General features: G+C 40.5%; 1 protein-coding gene across 3 annotated transcripts; it reads right to left on the reverse strand.

The window, feature by feature from the left end:
- Positions 1–20: 20 nt before the first annotated feature.
- Positions 21–22256, reverse strand: LOC134528252 (testis-expressed protein 9). Of its 3 annotated transcripts, none has more exons than XM_063361709.1 (8): positions 21864–22173; positions 21695–21780; positions 20470–20607; positions 17589–17736; positions 14284–14457; positions 12637–12771; positions 11686–11820; positions 21–1179 (listed from the first exon to the last, which is right to left on the reverse strand). In XM_063361709.1, the coding sequence occupies exons 1-8, from the start codon at positions 21963–21965 to the stop codon at positions 1087–1089; spliced, it is 1011 nt and encodes a 336-aa protein (XP_063217779.1). In that variant the 5' UTR covers positions 21966–22173; the 3' UTR covers positions 21–1086. The 3 variants fall into 3 exon arrangements, with proteins under 3 accessions (XP_063217779.1, XP_063217776.1, XP_063217777.1); XM_063361706.1 differs by having other exon boundaries at positions 20470–20610; positions 21864–22156; XM_063361707.1 differs by lacking the exon at positions 21864–22173 and adding an exon at positions 22175–22256 and having other exon boundaries at positions 702–1179; positions 20470–20610.
- Positions 22257–22439: the final 183 nt, after the last annotated feature.

A 22439-nucleotide genomic window follows, 5' to 3' on the forward strand; every position in this document is an offset into this window, starting at 1 on the left:
CACAAACTAAGTTTTCAGAATCAGTACATATTGTATTTTATTCATATAATTACATGTTAAAAATACAACATTTTGGGACATGATAACAGGATACGTATGAAGAAAAAATTGAATTAGTAAACTTCAGAGGTTGTTTAATTTATTTTATTTCCTGTAATATTTTTCTTTGAATATTTTTCCTGGAATATTGAATCCTTCAAATACTACAGATTTCATGGTATTTGAGAATTTTATTGGCCCATCCCTAGTTTCAACTTTTTCACGAGTGCATTGTATAATGTAGTTAGAATTCTTCCAAATCCCACAAATCTGGAAGTGATTTGTACGTTTAAATAATGAAGGGAGGCTCTCCCGTTTATATGTGGCCATCACAAAATATTCCATGCAACTGACAGGACTGAATGATTACCTGAACAAACAGTCAACTGACGGGTGGGAAATGAGGTCACGAGGTTCTGGTCAGACACAAGAGGTTTTGCCAGACAGATCTGGGAAGTTACTTCAGTTAATCATTCAGACCTAATGTCACACATGGTACTGACAGATAATTTTGCATTAATAGGGCCCTAAAGAACAAAGAATTGAAAAACTAAAAACTCTATTCCAATGTCTCTAAGCATAAAAATCAATAAACATGAATTTTTTTTTTTAATTTAGTGCCAAAAATTTTGTAACTGAAACAACAAAATTATATTTCCTTACAACACTTTTTCATTTAATGAAAAATAAAATCAAACCATTCAGTTTCTAGCATAAAAATAACTGTGTAACTCTAAGTAGTGAAAATTCTAAATATAAGAAAATCCACATAATCTATGCTGTGTGGCCAATAATTATTTTCTCGTATCTCTCTGCTTATTAAATTCTTCTTCAAAAGCCAACCATTGTTTATACTAAAATACCCAACAAAGCCAACAATGTTTTGTATAAATTAATCACAAATAATTTTTTAATTTATTTTCCACAAATGGTAACTAATTATTTGTTTAAAACTATACGTATTTGCAATTCCTTTTTGAATAAAAGAATTTTATGTACAAGTCAAAAAATACATTTTTTTACATTATGTGTTTACACTTATTTGTACTATAATTTTTCTTCATGTTCAGTTGTAGAGTCCAGCAACTTAAGAAATTCTTTCTCTGCAAACTGTACAACTCTTCCAGCTTCCAGGTGTATCTGCAAACCAAAAGTTATTTCAATCATTTTTTCACTCTGTGCAACAAAGAAATAAAACAAAATATGTACACTTAATGGAAAATTTAAATATAAGCAATATCAAGTTAATGTTATAGTCAATAGATGCAAATAATATAATACATGAACAAAGCAGATGTTTCAGTACACACACACTCCAATCTGTACTCAAGTCACTGACTGATTCTGTTTAGATTCCATAATGGTTGATCGGACAATTAGACACATTAATTTTCTCCGTATGAAAACACCCTGAAATTACTTTTTTTTTTTAATGCTCTGGGATCATTTTATTATAATACTATAAACATGCTCCAGCTTTGCTTGAGTAGATAAATATAACTTACGAAGAAACAACTATTTTGATAATATCAACTGATATTCAAATTATTGCTCATTTCCAAAACAAATTCAAAATAAATTACAGAAAAGAGTAAGGTTATATACTCAAGATGTTAAAGATGAGATAAATAATGATCTGTTTAATTATACTGAGACTGATTTATTTCAATACTTCTTTCTGAGGATACTAAATTTTTTTGTAATATTACATGAATGGATTCAAAATAGTATAATGATTCTCCACGCTTCCTGATCCAGAAAGACCAAAATACAGTTGTCCATGAGAAAAACATTTTTGTATTCTTGACCCTGAGATATGTTGACGGTGATCGCAAACGAAATTTTAACTGGATATTGTAATTGCTTAAATTGAAATGGTAAGTCATTTGGGATCATGGGACTGCCAGGAATGTGCAACATTTGCCCGGCTGCTGGTCATGTGAGGATGATGGTTCCAATTATGTGGTTCCTGAGTGCTTCAACTCGTAGTCTTGTCCCATTGCACAGGTTTGCAAGTTGCAGCTTAGGCATCAAATTAGTTGGAATCCCAACTTTTATTTTTAGGCAGTGAAATGGAAGACCCGATGGGTTGAGAGAACTGAGATATTCTAGTTTTTTATAAAAACACATGTTACCTAGTTACTGGATACGAAATTCCATTCACAATGGTAACTCACGGTGACACTGGTCACAATAATGATTACAATGGGGAGTAGCATGCTGCCACTGTTTAAAGTTTCAATAAAAAAAATTTGTTTGCATTATTGCCTACATTTCATAACTACGTTATTCTGTAACCTTTTACTCAGCATAAGCTTGTAGAGCTCTGGTTTTAGTTACAAACAATTGTTAATATTACACAATTGACATTGTACCGGGCTGCGCCCTTCTGAGCCCGATGTGCCACCACCTCTCCTCTTAAACGCTGCGAGCCCCCTCCTTTCACCTCCACCCTCTACGACCGCCCGCCAATGTGACGTCAGTGCTCCGCTCCCGAGAGTTGCCGAGCGAGGACGAACGGTCAGTGAGTTGCGAGCGCTGCGAGAGGAAGGAGCTTCATGCACTTGTCATCATATTTCGGAGGTTTTGAGTGATACAGGGGGAAAACGGGCCTCGCCACACACGGGCTACGTCACTGCCCTGAGAACAGAGTAGCCGGGTGGGTCCACATGCCCATTATACATGTGGTGGCGCCCTAAACTTCGACAAACACTTCAACACCAATTGCGGTAGCACAACCATAAATTTTTTAAATATCTAAAATGAAGCATAGCCTGTTACATTCCAGGTTGGCTCGGCCAAGCAATCCACAATATAGTAAAAAAACATTTTAATCACTGGAAAGTTTATGATGTTTACATAGGTACGATGGATTTTTTTTTTTGGTTACCAACATTGAGGATGAATTATTTTTTTAAGATAAAAGTTGGTATGCAGTTGTATTTACAATAACAGAGTTTATTAAAGCAGTATTTTGTTTTATTATTTTCTCAATACAAAATGCCGATCACAACTTACATGTCACATATTCACTGTAAACTTAAGTCCTTTTGTTAACTTTTAACGAAGGTACAATTTCCTGCGGATATGTCTCGGGAGGGTGATAACAGTCACCGTGAGCCGATGCCTGGGGTCGAATTTATAGTTTACAAAAAAAATCCAAAAACAAATAAAAAAACGTTTACTCTTCACCCTGACCAACAGGCGTGAAATTATCTATTCGTAAAATCTTAATTCATTTTCGTGAACTGTGGATGACATGACCGCACGCTGCGACAATCAAGCGACAACCTGTTGAACAATGAAGTTGTCTTCCCTTTTACAAAGGTGAAAACAAAGGAAAGCTACCTTGTGGGTCAAATAATCAATCAAAATACAGTATCAGAAACATGACCATATAAGGAAAGTGCATTTCTAACATTTGTTCCCTTAAATTTTGGAAAATAGATCATGGCTCGTTCTGATTGGTTGGCGAGGCAGCGCCCAGCAAATTTTCTACCCTACTACTGCACAGTTATGCACCTACACGCTGGGTTTTCCCAAAAATGCACTTGATTCTTTCAATGGAGAAATGTTTAAAAGTGACTTTGATATTTAAAAAATACTGTTTGAAATAGACATACATTAACTGAGCTAACCATGTTACAGCATTATTGAACATGCTATATTTATCTCGGGAATCCAAAATATTGGTGACGTGTCAGCACAAGGCCAGGCATAATGAGATGATCATTACACACTATTAAAATACTTCACATTTGTAAGGATGGATTCAAGTAAGATTTTTCAGCGTGTTAAATACCCGTTTTTACACATTCTGTTGTTTATAAATAAAACATATATTTTTTCACTATAAATTTACATGCACTACATTTAAATTGTTTGAAATGTTAACTTGCGATAACCTATGTGTTGCTTGCCACTTAGCTGTTTTATGTACGGACGTGGTATTATTTTCGTTTATCTCACTGAGAAGAAAAAAAACTGTTATTGCTGATTGGCAGCCTATCTGCCGTGCTGGGATTGGGCGTCAAGGAGGAGGCAGGGCGGAGCAAGGTCGAGCAGGTGGAAGACACCATCCGACGCTCAAAGCTCGGAGAGTTGGCTGACCGGACAAGTGGTCCTTTGAACAAAAGGAGCTCGGAGAAGTGGCCGTTCGGAGTAGTGGACATTCAGCCAAATGGTAGGCCCCAGACAGAATGTTGCACCCATGGCTCGGCTGTGTCTTCCTTTCTTTCTAAAACTTCTAGAATGTTCCAGCCTCACTTATTTTTTGTAACTTTGGTGACCTGTAGGCACCCAGGTGTATGTCTACAAACTACAGGGTAATTATAAAGTCAGCGAAACATTTAAAAAAAATTGGTACAGTGAAATGGCTAAGAATTATGTAACAAATTATATACCACGTGAAAGAATAACTCTTTAAGTTTTTTTTTTTTTCACTAGTTATAAATGTTCTATGTGTCCACCTTGCGTTACACGACACACATCTAATCGATAGTCCAATTCTGCTCATACCCAACCCAGAATATCAGGAGTGATGGTAAGAGCAGCTGCTACGATACGGTGTCTCAATTCGTCAAGGTTCTGTGGTAGAGGTGGAACATAAACACTATCCTTAATGTATTCCCACAAGAAAAAATCGCAAGGTGTCAAGTCCGGGGATCGTGGTGGCCACGGGAGTAGCACTTGGTCAGCGGCCGCCCCACGGCCCATCCAGCGATGTGGCAATGTCTCATTTAGATAATCTCGTACCACATTGTGGTAATGAGGTGGAGCACCATCTTGTTGGAAGATGAAGTCCCTGCTATCAGCTTCAAGTTGTGGCATAAGCTACAATTGCAGCATGTCAAGGTAGGTGATACCAGTGACAGTTTTCTCAGCGAAGAAGAAGGGGCCATAAACTGTCTTGTTTGACATGGCACAGAACACGTTAACTTTTGGTGAATCTCGGACGTGTTCGAGAGTTGCATGTGGATTCTCTGTCCCCCATGTGCGTGTGTTGTGTCGGTTCACTCTTCCTGAGAGATGAAAAGTGGCTTCGTCACTGAAGATTAATTTGCTTGCAAAGTCATCGTCTTCAAGATGGTTCTGCATGGCAATGCAGAACTGCAGTCGGAGCAATTTGTCATCGTGACTGATGGCTCGCAGAAGCTGCAAGTTGTACGGCTTCACTCTTAATTGCTTACGAAGAATTTTCCACACTGTTGGCTGAGGGATGTTTAATTCTGCACTAGCCCGATAAGTTGACTTCTTGGGATTCCGCACCATCACGTCCCGTACAAAATCCACTGTCTGTTGTGACACTCCTGGTCGACCCGACCGTTTTGCGTCGCACAAACAGCCGTCTTCCTCGAATTTCTTGTACCACTTCATTATGCTATTGTAAACTGGTGGTGTTTTGTTAAACTTGCCACGGAAAGCTCTTTGGACACTCACTACCGATTCGCACATTTTGAAGTCGAAAAATAAAATGGCGGCGCGGTTGGATGTGTGGTGTTCTCGGCTGTGTTAATTAGGACGTTTATAGTTGAAATTTTCTGTGGAGGCGTGTGATGGAGTTTTAAACTGAGTGCGGTGTTATTTTCTAAAGTCAACACAAGTTGCGTGAAAGGGGGTTTGAATAGGGAGAACTTGAAATTCGGAGCGAAGCTCGGTGGCAAGGACACGTGGCTAGGTAGCTGTTATTAAGGATGGGAGGTAAGGTTAGATGTAAGGGCTGTAAGAAGGTGTGGAAAAAGGGGGATGAGGGAGTGCAGTGTGATGGGTGCCACGGGTGGTTTCACGGAAAGTGCGGCGGGGTTATGGCGGGTCTGGAGAGCCTGGTGGATGTAGTGTGGTGGTGTGACAAATGCAATGGGGAGAAGGAGAAAGCCGACAGGGGAATGTTGGTTGAAAAGGGGGAAGACATGTGCACGGGATTGTGGGGGACGGAGGAAAAAGGGGATCCTATTCAGAGTCAGGAGATAGTGAGGTTAGAAGGAGCAGTGAGGCTTGGGTGAAGGGAGATGCAGGAGTGGATAATGGAAATGCTAAATGGAAGGATTGTGGAAGGAGGAGGAGATAAATCTTGTCAAGAGTGTGACAGATGGAAAAGGGAATTGGAAAGGGACCTAGCTGGGAGGGAGAGGAAAATGGAGGGACTTGTAAATGAAAACAGGAGGGAAGTGGACTCGATGAGGACAGGTTGGGAAAAGTGTGAGAAGGAATTGGGCCAGCTAGGCCAACTGGTAAATTCGCTGAGGGCGGAAGTAAGGAACTTGAAGGAGGAGGTAGAAGAAGGAAAATTGAAAAGACTAAATGCAGAAAGAGATAGAGACAGGGAAAGAGACCGGTGTTGGGATCTAGAGGAAAAATTGAGGTCCCTTGAGGATCAGAGGAAAACACAGGGGGGGGGGGGGTACAGGACCTGGGACAGGAAGAGGGTGTGGTAGGGGACAAATAATGGGAAACCAGAAGTGTTGATGAGGGACAGGGAGGAGGGAGTGGTGGGTAGAAATACTGGTGGGAAAGACAAATGGGTGAGAGGAGACCACTGGGCTGATGTGGTGAGAAACGGGGGCCTGGAAGCAGGTGGGAATGCTGCTGAGGGGCTGGAAGAGGGCGGGAAAGGATTTGTTACAGTAGAGATGGAGAGGAAAAGGAGGGAAGAGGTGGACATAGTGAGGAGGAATAAATTGTTGGGGAGAAGCGAGATTGCAGGAGTAGAGGAGGAAAAAGGAGAGCGGAAGAAAATTTTCATGATTGGGGACTCAATGATGAGGGGAGTTAGGGTTAGGGATCATGGGGAGGAGGTGTACAGAACATTCAGGGGCGGAAGGAGATTGAGGGACTTGACAGAAGTGGTAAGGAGCATGAGGAGGGAAGGAAATGTGAGGTCAGTGATAATACAGGGCGGAACTAATGATGTAATTTATGCGGATGGAGTAGAGCATGTGAAGGAGGGATTGGAAAACCTTGTGAGGGAAATAAGAAAGAAATGGGGCCAGGAGACGGGCCTGGTAGTGCATGGGGTTCTCCCAAGGAAAGGAGTCCCGGCAGGACGGATAGAGCAGGCAAACAGGGAGATGAAGGGAATTTGTGATAAGATGGGAGCAAGATATGTGAACGTGGGAAAACACCTAGGGGAGGTAGATGTCAGCGAGGATGGCATCCATCTTAGTCAGAGAGGGCAAGGCAAGCTAGCCAGGTACCTGGAGGTGGAGGTCATAAAAATGCGTAGGGCGGTGGTAGGAGGGGGGGACCATTCGGGAAACGGAGAAATGAGGGGATGGAAAGGGAGCGGATAGGGGTAGGGGAGAGATTAGGACTGTCAGTGGAGGGGGCGGAAAGAGTAGAGGGAGGGAGGTGGAGTGGAGGGATCAGAAGAGAGGAAGTGAATGAAGGAAGAAAACGGGTGAAAGTGGCAGTGATAAACTGTAGGAGTGTCTATAGAAAGTTTGGTGAGTTTTGGAGTGTCGTGGAAGCATATGGGGTGGACATTGCCATAGCAGTAGAGATGTGGCTGGACAAGGAAATAGGGGATGGAGAACTGCAGGGGGCAAACTATGAAATATTTAGAAGAGACAGGAACAGGACAGGAGGAGGGATTATGGTATGTGTGCATGAGGGACTAGTAGGAAAGATTGAATGGGTGGGGGAAAGTGTGGAAATAATGGAATTGAAGATAAAAGGGAAAGGGAAAGACTTCATGCTGCTGGCAGTGTACAGACCCCCAGGGCAAGGGGAGGCGGTTATACAAGGGGTAAAGGACAGGCTGTCACTGTTGAGGGAGGATAGGTGGGTGATAGTGGCGGGGGACCTAAACATGCCAGAGGTGGTGTGGGAGCAAGGACCGGAGGAAATGGGGGTGAGGGAGCAAAGATGGGCAACCCAGTTGGTAAATAGTGGACTGGAGCAGGTGGTGGGGGAGAACACCAGGATGAGGAATGGTGAAGGACAGGGGGAATCTGGGAACCTACTAGATGTGGTGCTGGTGAGGCCTGTGGAGGTAGTAGCAGGCACTATGGTGATGGAGGGCATCAGTGACCACAAAATCCCGGTGGTGGAGATAGAAATGGGATGGAGGGAGGTGAAGGAAAGTAGGGAGGAAGTGTTAAGACAGTGGAGCAGGGCGGATAGAGCAGGGGCGGAGGCATTTCTTGAATTGGAGTTCTGTAGGTGGGAAGGGATTGCAGAACTAGAAGGGAAGTGGGAGGTTTTGAGGGGCATATTGGAGCATATGGTGGAGTGCTTCGTACCCCAAAGGAGGGTAGGAAAGGGTGGCGACCCGCCCTACCATGGACGGGAGGTAAAGGTATTAAAGCGAAAGTGCAGGAGGCTCCACGCAAGAGCCAAGAAGCGTGGAGGGGAGGGGCTAAACGCAGAAATGAAGGATCTGGCGAAGGAACTGGGAAAGAAAACTAGGGAAGCAAGGGATGCATACATGGAAAGGATGATGGAGAAAGGGGGGCGGGGAAACTGGGCGGATCTGTACCGATATATTAGGAGAGTAAAGGGGGAGAAGGGACTACCAGTATTAAAGGGGAGAGAAGAGCAAGAGTGTGTGAGTGACCTGGAAAAGGCTCGTTTACTGCAGGAACAATACTTATCGGTTTTTGTAAACGGGGGAGTATGGTGCGGAGCACAAGAGGAGAAGTCAGGGGGAGAGAGAGGGTTGGAAATACGGAGGGATGATGTATTAAGGGAGTTGAGGAGACTGAATGTGAGGAAAGCGGTTGGGCCAGATGGGATAGGGAACAGGCACCTCAAGCTGGGAGGGAAGGTGATAGGGAAGTACCTGCAAGTACTGTATGCGCAGTCACTGGAGGAGGGACAGCTGCCGAGGCAGTGGAAAGAGGCTGTGGTGGTGCCCATCTATAAAGGGAGTGGGAATAAGGCACACCCGGCAAACTATAGGCCGGTCAGCTTGACGTCAAACGTAGGCAAGGTGATGGAGAGGCTGGTAGTGAGGTATATATTAGAAAGGGTGGAGGAAAGGGACTGGATGGATGAGAGGCAGCACGGCTTCCGGAGGGGTTACTCCTGTGAAACGCAGATGGCAGGGCTGCTGGAGGACTTGGTGGAGGCAGTGGATGAGGGAAAGCAGGTAGACGCTATTTTTATAGACTTTGAGAAAGCGTTTGACAGGGTGCCGCACAGGAGGGTGATGGAAAAGGTGGAGGGGTTGATAGAGGACAGGAGGGTGGTAAATTGGACAGGGGACTTCTTGAGGGACAGGATCCAGCGAGTGAGAGTGGGTAAGGAATGGTCAGAAGAGGGAAATGTGACGTCAGGGGTACCACAAGGCAGTGTCATGGGACCCCTGCTCTTCCTGATCATGATGAATGATATAGGGGAGGGGTTGAAAAGTAGGCTGCGGTTGTTTGCGGACGATTGTGTGCTCTATGAAACTGTGGGGGAAGGGGCGCACCTGGCAGAGGACTTGCAGAAACTGGAGTGCTGGTCGAGGGAAAACGAAATGGGTATAAATGTAGGGAAAACAAAGGTGGTGAGGTTCACGAGGAAGAGAAGGGTGGAGGGAAAAGTGTACTGCTGGAAGGGACAGGTGATACAGGAAGCTGAGGAGTATAAATACCTGGGAGTGATCCTGCAGAACGACTTGGGGTGGGGAAAGCAGGTCAAGAAGGTGGTGACGAAGGGCAGAATGGGGTTAGGGCTGCTTAGCAGGACACTGAAAGGGACAGGTAGGAATGTAAAGGAAAAGGCGTACGCGACATTGGTACGGCCAGTGTTGGAGTATGCTGCGGTGGTGTGGGACCCCTATGTGGAGAAGGAAATTGAGGAGTTGGAGAGGGTGCAGCGCAAGGCAGCGAGATGGGTGACGAATATGTGGAGGAGAAGGGAAGGCGAGGGTAGGATGGGGGAAACTCACAGACCATCGGTGATGATGAAGGAGCTGGGGTGGGACACACTGCAAGAAAGGAGGAAGGTGGAAAGGCTGGTGAGAATGAATAAGGTAATTCGTGGGGGGGAGGGGGGCTGGGGAAAGCTGGGAGCTAGGTTGCACAGAGGGCTGTATCGAGGAAGGAGGGATCATGAGTGGAAGATTCAGAGAGAATGGAGACGGACAGAGAGAGGAAGACAGGTATTCCTTGTGAGGCGAGAGTGGAACGAACTTGAGGGGAGGACACTGGATCTGGGAGGAGGGAAGGACTTACGAAGGAGGCTCCAGAGGGGGGGAGGAGTGATGGTAGTTGGGGGGGTGGGAACTCCTTGCCACCGGGCGGAAGCCCAATTGCAGGTGTAAATTATTATTATTATTATTATTATTAAAAGGCTTTCTCTGCCTGGTTCGCAGCCATTTTCAGCAACTACATGCACTAGTGCCCTTTATCGGTTGTTTTTTAAAATAGCTTTTTGGCGCTAAATTCAAAAAAACTTTGAGAGTTGTTCTTTCATGCGGTATATAATTTGTTACGTTATTCTTTTCCATTTCGCTGTACCGATTTTATGAAATGTTTCACGGACTTTATAATTACCCTGTACTGTGCAGTTTGTATGATTGGAACCTCTTGAATAAGGTTGTTATTTTTGAAACATATTGTCAATTGTGGCTCCAGGTCCCCTCTCCACGCCAGCCCTTTTCGTTTTTATCTTATTTTTTGTCCAATTTTCTACAAAAAACATGTAAATAATTAGGAAAAGGAAGAACTGATATGGCATTAGCATATAAAATAAAATGTTGGTCAATACTTTTTGATTCCATTGACTTGTCATGGTTTTGTATAAAAAAAAAAAACTAATAAGATTTTACTGTCTCATACAATGACACAATTTCACTGGAATTTGATTGTTATAATTAATAAAATAGCCTGAGTATAATTTATTAGAAAAGAATATTACATTTACTTAAGATAAATTATCGAAACCAAATTTAAATTCCAGGTTGGCTTAAAAAAGTTTATTTTTATAATTTTCTGGCAAAAAACCTTAGGTCCTCTTTTCTCAGGTGTTATTCAATTAACACCCCCCCTGCTCCTCTCTCTCTCTCTCACTCTCTCACACTCTCTAACTCTCTCACTCTCACACTCTCTCACTCTCTCACACTCTCTCTCACACTCTCTCTCACACACACTCTCTCTCAAACTCTCTCTCACACTCTCTCACACACACTCTCTCTCAAACTCTCTCACACTCTCTCTCACACACTCTCTTACTCTCTATCTGTCACACACTCTCTCTCACACTCTCTCTCTCACTCTCTCTCACTCTCTCTCACACTCTCTCTCTCACACTTCTCACACTCTCTCTCTCACACTCTCTCTCTCACACTCTCTCTCTCACACTCTCTCACACACTCTCTCTCACACTCTCTCTCACACTCTCTCACACACTCTCCACACTCTCTCTCTCTCACACACTCTCTCACACACACTCTCTCTCTCTCTCTCCCAATCAAACATTAAACTCCTCTTCAAAATATTAGATATGTGGCCTAGGGCCCTGCAAAGTATAGGGCCGGCCGCCACTGCTGGTACATGTAAACAGAGACTGTTGTATGCTTTTAATTACAATTTTGCAACTAAACATTATTCCAACATACTCATTTACTGCATGCAATTATAACAACTAAGGACGTTTCAAATGCAGCTTTGTTAAGAATGCACAAGCACTACTAAATTAAAGTAGGCACATGATACATACCTTCTGTCTTGACAGATTGTCTATCAGCTGCATCTGCTTCTTGAAACCACTAATTAACTCCAGTTTCTGCCTTTCCAGTCGCTTGACAACTGTTAAAAGTTCGCTAGTCTTTTGACAGCTTTCATCTTGAAGTTCCTGAGAAACCCAAAATTTTAGTTCTTACATGACCATAACTGGCACACATGGTGGATTTTAAATTATAAATTTATAACTTTGTGGCAGATAGATTCAAAAGTTATTCCTTAAAATCAAGCATCAACAAATGTAGACAGAAACATTACCACATAACTATCAGCTACCAAGCTCACTTTTCACATTAAACAATGGAGGAAATTATTGTATGTATGTTCACCCACTACAGAAGAAATAAAGCAATTATCATTATTGACAATGCAAGACATTGCATTTTATTTTTAAGTATCATGATTATTTGTGTGTGAACATGATTTAACTTTGTACTTCATATCTTTCAATTCATAAAAATTTACCATTTGTAGATGTTTGTTTTCCTTACACAAGTAGTTTAGCTGTCATTTCGGGCCCGGTGGTTCCCCTCTTCGGCCGCCATTAAACGGTTTACTCAGAACTGGCACGGACCTGGGGAATCCGACTGTCTAATTAAAACAAAGCATCGAGATGGTCTCAACATGGTGTTGACTCGATGTGATTTCTGCCCAGTGCCCTGAATGTCAACGTGAAGAAATTCAAGCAAGCGCGGGTAAACGGCGGGAGTAACTATGACTCTCTTCAAATGGTTCAACACTAGCGGACTCATCATTATTTTTTTCACTCCCCCTTTTTTTCTCTAAAACTATTCTGCCTCCTTCTTATAAAAATCACTCAAGAAGAGTTAAAACAGAGACACTTAAAAAATTGTAAACTTTCATACTTAAAGATATAGGAAAATTTCATTCATGCCATAAAATTATGATATGCTTGCTAAAATTTTACCTTTTTCTCCTGTTTAATTTCTTTAACAGATGCTTTAAGTTTCTCCATATCTTCCAAGCATCTGTTCAGACGCACATTACTGCTAGATGCTGCTTGCGTGCAAGTCTTCAGCTCTTTCCTCAGTGACTCTATTTCCTGGACATGAAAATCCATAACCAAATAAGTAATTGACTCAATCATTGAATTTATTAAAGTTGAAATGTACTTATTAAAATACTTTATCAACAATATGAATATTTAATTTACTTTAGATAGGAATATTTTAGCTCTAAAATGTTATTAATACTACCTAGTAACAAATTTTCAAGTCATATTATCTTCCCCCCTTCTCCTAATATTCCAAAATAAGGAAGCATATTTTTTTTAGAAAAAGGCATCCTGTATTGAAATCTCAGCACATAAGGTGAATTGGTCGAAATGCGAACATAAAATTGACCAAGCATATCAATTGAATGAAACAAACACATTGGTTCTTTTTCGCTATTAATGCACATTTTCTACAGTTCGTAGGTACTTTATAAAAATGTAATACTTCAATACATTCTGACTTTCTTCAGGAAAACTCAGCATAATTTTAAAACAAAACTATAAACAATATCAATGGCTGTTTCCTATTTTACACCTGACAATAGTTTACCCTACCATTGTAATTGTACTAATGAGCCACAGACACTTTAACTACTGCTTCAGATGATCCCTATTAAAATATAGCTTACAAAATATAACAGCCTTTAATAGAAAAATATTTATCTTAGCTTGGTAAGTGTTGTGTACTTCCTATAACCATGCTCATGAGTATTCTAATACTCAATTTATCGTGGTAACCGTCGTAACAGATCCACTGTCTGTTCCCGCCTGAGTGAACAAAAAGGTTGTTCGCTCACTGCCTTGAAGTTCCCAAGCTACCCACCTGTGAATACATAAATACCCTGCTTAAAGTTTATGGTCTCAGTATGTTACAGCAGGTTTACTTCGCAAGTACAAGGCGCACTCTTCACGGTCTACCGCAAAAACGGTTGGTCGTATGAAAAAAAAGTTCAAACAAAAGTTGTAGAGAATTTTATACTCTACAACTTTTATAAAAGGTGCGAAACCTCATTTAAGCAATATAAAGCAAGATATTCGCGAAAAACCGATTTTGATGACCTTTGACCTTCAATATCTTAAGACACGGACACGACAACATTTGTGACTTTTGAGGCAACATTAAGAACGACAAAACAAAGGTTTATACCAATTTACAGCTTATTATTAGAGACCCGTGAATTTCGCGGATTCATTTCGTGTTATGCTAAAATTCAAATAATTATACCTTAGTGCTGCTTCTGTCATTGGTTCTTTGTTAATCTGGAGGACTGAGGGCCAATTAGAGACCCTCACTCATAGAAATGTCGAATCACAGGCCACCCAGTCGAGACGACTCACAAGTCAACAGCCAATGAACAGTTGGCATTTGCCCGAGTGTGTAGAGGATACTGGAGTCCATCCTGGAGGTCACTGAATCCGCGAAATTCACGGGTCTCTACTTATTATCTTTCATTCCGAGGGGAAACCCCAAATATGACTGGGCTAAGATACGGTCACCCACGAGGGCCCGGAACCGACCCCGACAGGTCAGGTTCGTGCGAGCGTCCTAGCGTCCGCCACCTTGCGAAGGGCCGCGTTCTCCGCCTCCCTCTGCTGGAGCTTGGTGGCGGCCACGCCTCCCTGGAGCTCCAGCTTCCTCAGCTGCTCCTTGCCGCCGGCGGCCAGCTGCCTCCACTTGGCCCCTTCTTCTTCCGCGAGCTTCAGCCGCCCCAGGTGCTCCCGGCACTCCCCCACCTGCGGCGACGCCGCGTGCATTGCAGGGGGAGCTAGGTAATTGTGCTGGCACCTCACTTTTCAAGTCGACACAATTTATCTTTGTTTTTTGTAAAAAAAATTATTATTCAACATTTTTTTAGTGTTGCAAAGCATAAAATACATAACAAACAAGTTCTTTTTTTTTTCTTTTTTGCTGTCTTTTATTTGTGTAACTAATGTGGATTGCAAGTAAACCATATTAAAAATTTTGCTGATATTGAAATAGTGAATTTTTATAAGTTTATAATATAACTATACAACTGACGTCGACCAGGGCTGAGTCCTCCCTATGCCCGATGTGCCTCGCGTCACTGCTGACCCCCTCTCCTCCCACCGACACCCTCTGTCTCAAGCCTCCCGCCAACAAGTGCGTGTGTGCGTGTGTGCGTGTGTTCGGTCGCAGTGCGTGAACCCTTTTGGCACCCACCCTAACTGGAGCAGTGGAGACTGCATTTTTTTTTTTTAAATAATGTACTGCGTGTAACAGTTTAAAATTTAATTAGACTACTCATAAAAAATGGAGGGAAAAAAAACCCATGGTTGTAAATGTTACGACTTTTCAAGACATCAGAAATGTTTTGAAAATAATATTTTAATAGCCTTGATTTTTTTTTATTACTAGCTGCCCGACCCGGCTTCGCACGGTTGTATTTATGGGGGGGAAAATGAGACCAAATCTCCTATTTACAGTTATAATAAATGAAATAAAATGAAAATTAATTAATTTTGACAAAAACTTAATACAATGCTTTGTAATGTACCGAAGAAAAAACGAATAGCACCGATGGTTTCCCGACTCTCAAGCACGCAACGTTGTCATGGAAACGAAGTACCCACTGTTTCCCGGGCTTAAACACCAATCAACATTGATAATCAGTTTATTATTAATTATAAATTATTAAGACTATTAATCAAAATAAAAACTACCCTATCTCTCAAGTTGGAAACAATTACGCATAAATGCCAATTTTCATCGAAATCGGTTGACTTGGTAAAGAGTTCACTGGACCTTTTTAGAAATCAGATGTAGTTAGTAATTGTCATCTTAATTTGAATAATTTATATCACTTTCAAATCCCGACCGACTTTGTTCTACCAGTGTATAGTTATTTACCTGTATATATCTAAAAATTGGTGGTCTGTATTTAATGAGTGATGAGGACTACACTAACAATGAAATACTAGTCGTTGCCATGGAGACGAATGAAGCATCAACAATGCTACAGCCGTTGCCGTGGTGATTTTCTGCCAACTCATACATACATCACATTAGAAAACTCTAAAATTATCAGATTAAGACCATTAATCGAAATAAAAACTATCCTATCTCTCAAGTTGGAAAAAATTACACATAAATGCCAATTTTCATCGAAATCGGTTAAGTGGTTTAGGAGTCCATTGAGGACAAACATTGTGACACGAGATTTATATATATTAAGATTATGTACTTCCCACTCAACTGGGAGGTATTCCATACCACCAGTGGCGGATCATGGATTTTGTTTTGGAGGGTCTTGACCCTGCTGAAGGCCTTCTTATAGATATTAAAAATTTGAAAACATAAAAATTGATTAAGTAAGTACCAATAAGTGATGAAAATTCGAGCATAGGTAGTGTAGTACTAAGCAAGTACAATAATATCAAGTTTAATTTGAGATTTGTCAGGGGTCCCAGTTGCTTTTGGGAAAGAGGGGGAAGGAGGGGCCTGGATTGAGCCTCTTAGCCCCCCCCCCCCCCCCCCAATCCAATGGATCCACTACTGCATGCATACCACCCAAAATCCTTCAGACACCTGCCCTCCAAAATTCAAAGCCACTGGTAAAGTGAATAACAGGGTGGATATTTGTTTACATGAGGACACTCACTGAGTGGTCAGATCACTTGCCTCCCACAAGGCAATTTGTTTTAATTTCCAGCAAGGTCAAACACAATAACTGGCAGCAGCACTCGCACAGCTAGTTTCTATAGTTCAATCTAGATGGCAGCACAAACATTGCTAGGTTTATGTACTTTTATTTTTAATTCAAGATTACTATGATGCTCTAGGAGTCCTACAGCAGTATACAAATAACTAGACCTACAAAAATATTCATAGCACATACCAGTACTCTTCATAATTGCAATTGAAGTATAAAAATTGTGTAATTTTACTCACTAAACCACTTTAAACTTTAAATTCAAAACTAGTGAAAGTTAAGTTATAGAAACTATTACTTGCTTCCCATCGTGTGTATACAAAATTATGTAAATTAAGTGTCTCAGAAAATCAATTTTAGAGCTTATTCTTGCTTTACTATGATGTAGATGAATGTCATATGATGTCACTAACTCATAGCCAACAGAATCATTTTCAATGTTTTCAGCCAAAATTCAAAAATTTATATTATCATGTAATCATGTAATGAAAACTTAAATGCACACAGAAGCAAAGTATTTCATTTGTATATGGTAATTACATGACATTAGCTGAACAAAATTTATTATCTACAAATGATACGTCTATTCTCTGTATAACTTGATCTAGCAAAATCCTTACTTTTTTTTTTGCCCAGCTAAATACTTAAATTCACACATAATAGATAACGCATGTCTCCAATGGTGTAGCCAGAGGGGAGGATATCAAGGTTTCTCCCTTCCCAAACATATTATTTTGGGTATTTAACGTTGAAATTTTTTTATTCATATTAATAGTATTGAAATCATAAGACAGACAAAAAGTAAAATCTAAATTTGAAAATATGGTGAACTTCCTTGTAAACTAAGGAACATTACAGAAGTATATTGAATGACTTGATTGCAGTTTTTGTTTTCCTTATTTTTATCAATATACCTATGTATTATTATTTTGTGTTCATATTTTAAGCAACTTACGACAAATTTTGTAGCAGCTGATATGCATGATATGAACTTATTATTACTTATATTTAATGATGATAAAGACAAAGTACTTACACTAATTTTTATGATGAAATTTTCATTTTTATAACACCAGAAAATCTTGGCTCTAGTTATTTTATATTCTTGCCAGACATTTAAAAAAACATATATGTATGTGATAAACTTTAACTCTGCTAGCCCTTTTTTGTGTTACAAAGCGAACAGGAGCTCACCCGAGTCTTCAAGTCTGCCTGCAAACTCTGGACCTCTCCCTGCAGCACTTTCACGTTGGCCCTGAGGAAGCTCACGAGCGCTTCTGTCCCCAGGTCTCCCTCGGGTCCCAGCGGCTCGCCGCCCCCTCCGCCGTCAGCCTTGCGGAGACTGCAACCAGCCAATACCGTCACTGCGACGTGAAGGCTCGGACGTCCTCTTCTTCTTGTAGCCTCGTCAACAGTCCGGCCGGCTAGCAACTGTACTCAGTTTTCAAAAAGTGTAAAACAAAAATTGCAAGTTTGTGTCAGCGATTGACTGTGCTAGATGTGAGTTGAACACATTTAATCGTCTGTTGTTTAAAAATATTCATATAATTACCATTTTGTTTGCATGTCACTTGGTTCAATATTTTTTTTTCAAATATAGTTTTCTACATTGTATACTTTGAATGAAAACTAGGTCATGAAAGTTTATTTGTTTTCTAATATGGGTAAATGAAATATGTATGCAAAGCATAAAATACATAACAAACAAGTTATTTTTTTTTCTTTTTTGTTGTCTTTTATTTGTGTAACTAATGTGGACTGCAAGTAAACCATATGAAAAAGTTGCTCATATTAAAATAGTGAATTTTTATACGTTTATGATATAGCTATACAACTGACATCGACCAGGGCTAAGACCTCCCTAGGCCCGATGTGCCTCGTGCCACTGCCGACCTCCTCTCCTCCCACTGACACACTCTGTCTCAAGCCTCCCGCCAACAAGTGTGTGTGTGCGTGTGTTCGGTCACCTTGCGCGAAACCTTTCGGCACCCACCCTAACTGGAGCAGTGGAGACTGCATTTTTTTTTAAAATAATGTAATTCTTAAATATCTGCAATATGTAATCCTTAAATCTTAATTAACTTGTAATTTTTAAAAGGTTTAAAAAGTTATGTTTAACTGTCTTTAATATTAATGTACTTACGGTAAGTTCAGCACTTCCTGTGGCCATGACACCCGGGGCCCGGGGCAGTCTCTTCCATTCGCCGTGCGGGGTAGGACGCACCTCAGCACCTCAGCACCTCGTCGACTTCAACTTTTGCTCGTAACCGATTTGTTAACATCCACCGTCGTAACTAATTTTTAAACCTTTTTTAATCAACCTTTGAGGCCTACCCCGGCAGCAGACTATATAACTTAATTAACTAAAGCTCCCCGGAGCGTTTGGGATTAATCGGCGGACTTGTACTTTCGGGGCCGGGCCACGCAGTGTCCTGGTCAGCATGCAAGCTGGACTATGTGCTGTCGTGAGTGTACGTGTCGGCGCCAATAAAACTCAATATTCACCAGACTAATTACACTTAATTCTCGACCACGAGTTTCCCAGCTCAGAGACGGAGGTGTGTGGGGCGCCTCAAGACCCCACGAGCAGTAACATAGTGTCCCCGCCGCTGAGAGCGGGCCGGTGAGTGCTAGCAGGGGGAAGTCGAGCCTAGCTCCACATGGGTCACGTCACGGCCCTGGGACAGAGTCGGTAGCTGGGTCCAAGTGCCCATCCACGTGGTGGCGCCCAAGGTATAAACGTACGCCGATTCGTAACCCCCCCCCCACGACACAATTACACAATTTTTACTAATGTACTCTTTCGTTTTGTATGTCCATGCGCTTAAGTATAACTATGCATTGATATATAAGCATGTAAATGCCCATTTTTTAAAAATGTACAGATTATGAATTGTTTACAGATTTTGTGAAGTGAGGAATGAGGAGTTTATTTTCCTGGTCTCCCAGTCTTTTGTTACTGAAGTATGTAGTCACACAAAAAAAAATTCTGAAACATAGAGGCTAAACATGCAGAGAATCAAGAAAGATAATCAGCTACAATATTCAAAATCAAGTCATAACTTGATGTACAATAACCGCATGCTCATATGATAGTTTGTTGAGTAGGGGAGGCTAGACCTGGGAATATGGAGTATTTTTAATATGTTGGAAGACTAATGGCATCTTGTAGAAAGCCAAACAAAAGTTCCAGTTCCGAACATGTTAAAAAACTTAGTCCTGTTACTAAAAATCCATGGTACTCATACTATATAAAAATTAATAACAAGTTATTTTACCTACTTTATTGAAACTAGTAAATATTTAGCAACACAAATGAAGGAGCAAAATCCTTATACTTTAAGCCACTTCTATGTAATACCAACATTTAAATGATTTTCTTGAAAGAAAAGCATCTGAATCCACTATATATTTTCCTTTCCTGAGAGCTAAGGGGGCATGGTCTCCCTTAGATGGGGGTTGTAAAATATATTTCTCCCCCCCCCCCCCCACCGCCCCCTTCTACTTCAACCTCAACCACACCCAAAATTATAAAAAAAAAATCTATGAAAATCTATCATTCCCACCAACAAAAGAAAATAATTCAAAAACAAAAGGCAGGCAAAGTGGTTCTAGCTCAAGCCTGCCCCAAAATTAAGTTCTGCATAAGCTCCTGCATGTTTATATTGCAAGTATTCTGACTCATGTAGCAATATTTTAAAAAAAGGATGAATTTTTTTATTAATGACTTTAAAAGCCCAGGGGCCAAGGGCAACCATGCTCGGGGGGCAAGGAGGTGCCCCCTCCCTCAGTTCTCAGGGAAAGGAAAAAATATAGTGTAGTCAGGTGTTTTTCTTTCAAGAAAATAATTTAAAAGTTGGTATTATGTATAAGTGGTTCAACACTAAAATATCTTTTATGTAGCGGAACTGGAATATTTTATGGCTACTTACAAGTCGCCATTCATCTTCCAAAATATTATAAATACTCCATACCTCCAGTTATAGCCCCCCCCCCCCCCCCCCCCCAACCCCTTACAAACTATCATATGGGCACCCTTGCAAGGGGCTGTTTTGCAACGAAAGTAAAGTGCAACCTTGAGGCATCTGATCCGTTGGGGTTGAGCCTGTTAAGTCCAGCAGTGTTAAGATGCACAGCAGACTGCGTCCGTCTTGCCGAGGAGCCACGCGAAGGGACTGCGGACAGTAGCGCTGAAGTGCTGGGCCTCCTTGCTCTGCTGACAACATCGACTCTTTGACTGTGCTGACATTGATGCACCATCTGTTGCTTTCCACCACTCATCAGAGGCAGACCAACCGTAAGTCAACTGCGGTGGTCGAAGAGCAAAGAAACTGTACAGAAGTTAATCCTTAAGCAAATACAGTTATGTAGAATTGCGGTGGCAAACACGGCTTTGAATTCTAGGGATGTAGGATGATCTAAGAGTTTTTGGTGGTGTGGAAAACCTACCAGTTGAATGGAAAGTCCAAAATTTTGAAAAAATAACAGCCACTTTGAAAAACTACTATAAACATTTTCCTGACATCTTGAGAATTCAGCATCAAATCAATGGTTTAGGGTAATTTTTGAGCTAGTTTAATTTTTCAAAATGTATACATAGTAGATAAACATTAAAACATGTACAATAAATTTTAAAAAAATGGATTTGACATCTCAAGTTAGATACAAACTGGGATAGAGTATAATTTTTTATCATACCTCTAGCTATTTTATATATATTTATTTTTAGTTCTAGGGATTATGGGTTGGGGGGAAGGGGGTCCATCACCGCTCCCATAGGACCACCACTGTATAGTAGTGACACATTCGTCTGAACTTACTGATGGATAGTAAGTAATTTTATTTTTTTAATCCTTCTTATTGCTTCTTAAGAATAAAGAAATGGTGTACTAGAATGATATTACAGAGTGTCCAGATGTGATTTTATTTTACATCAAATGTCCTGTATGGAAAACATTTTAATAAAATTCTTAAAATATTTTTTAAGCATTATAACTTAGCAACACAGGGCTGCATTCCCATTTCAAATTTGGTACTTAAAAGAAAGCTCATTAATTTGTAGACTATAGCTTAACATGTTGATTTTTTTTTTTTTTTTGTAAAACCTGCAGGTAAATATAAAATATAACACTTTTTTTTAGCAAAAAATTACAAGTTAGCTTCAAATCTAAATACAAAATTACCACAAAAAAAAGTAATGTGCCATACTTAAAGTATGGTAGTCGTTTCGAAGCTAAGTTTGAAACTAACTTCAACTCAGTATACCTACTGAAAATATATCTACAAGGAAACAAAGTTACCTTCCATCAATTTGACTTTCGCACGCATTTTCCTTAAGATTTCCCTGTTGTTGAGTGGTTTTATCAGTTAATTGCTCCTGAAGTCTCTAAACAAAACAAAAAAAAGCACTTCAAACAAAAGGCACATCAAATCTGTGAAATGGTAAAAATTTACAAAGAATGAACTAACCATTACAGATTCATATTCTTTCATTAACTTATTCGTTTTCATTTCTAAATCGGCATTAATTTTGTAGAAATTTTCTTCTTTCAACAAAAAATTACTTCCCATGATAATATTTGATGTAATACAAATTCAATAAAATATTTTCTATTTTACTTATTTAACGCATCTCCCACTAATAATACGTTAAATATTTACATTTAGAACGCGTTTTTCTGTCAAAAATTAAACATTGACATGCTAGACTTCGTATACGTAAACAAAACATGCTTGTCAAGGAATAGGGTTATTGTTGTTTTCGAAGTTTGTTTACATACGTTGCCCATAACGACGGTTGCCATCTATCGTTGGTTGAACAGAGTCAGACTTTAAAGACTAGTATATAATTTTAGCATACAGAGCAACGAGCATTACTCATACAGAGACACCTAAATCAGACGTTCCATAGTATAAATAAATACTCCACATTTGCACGTTTAGTTGTGAATTGTATTTGTTTGACAAATTCGGCACATTTGAAATAATTTAAGTTGCGACAATTACAGTGTATTGTAAAAAAAAATAATACAAACCCAAGTTGTG

The sequence above is a fragment of the Bacillus rossius genome, chromosome 1, assembly GCF_032445375.1.
Source record: "Bacillus rossius redtenbacheri isolate Brsri chromosome 1, Brsri_v3, whole genome shotgun sequence".
NCBI lineage: Eukaryota > Metazoa > Arthropoda > Insecta > Phasmatodea > Bacillidae > Bacillus > Bacillus rossius.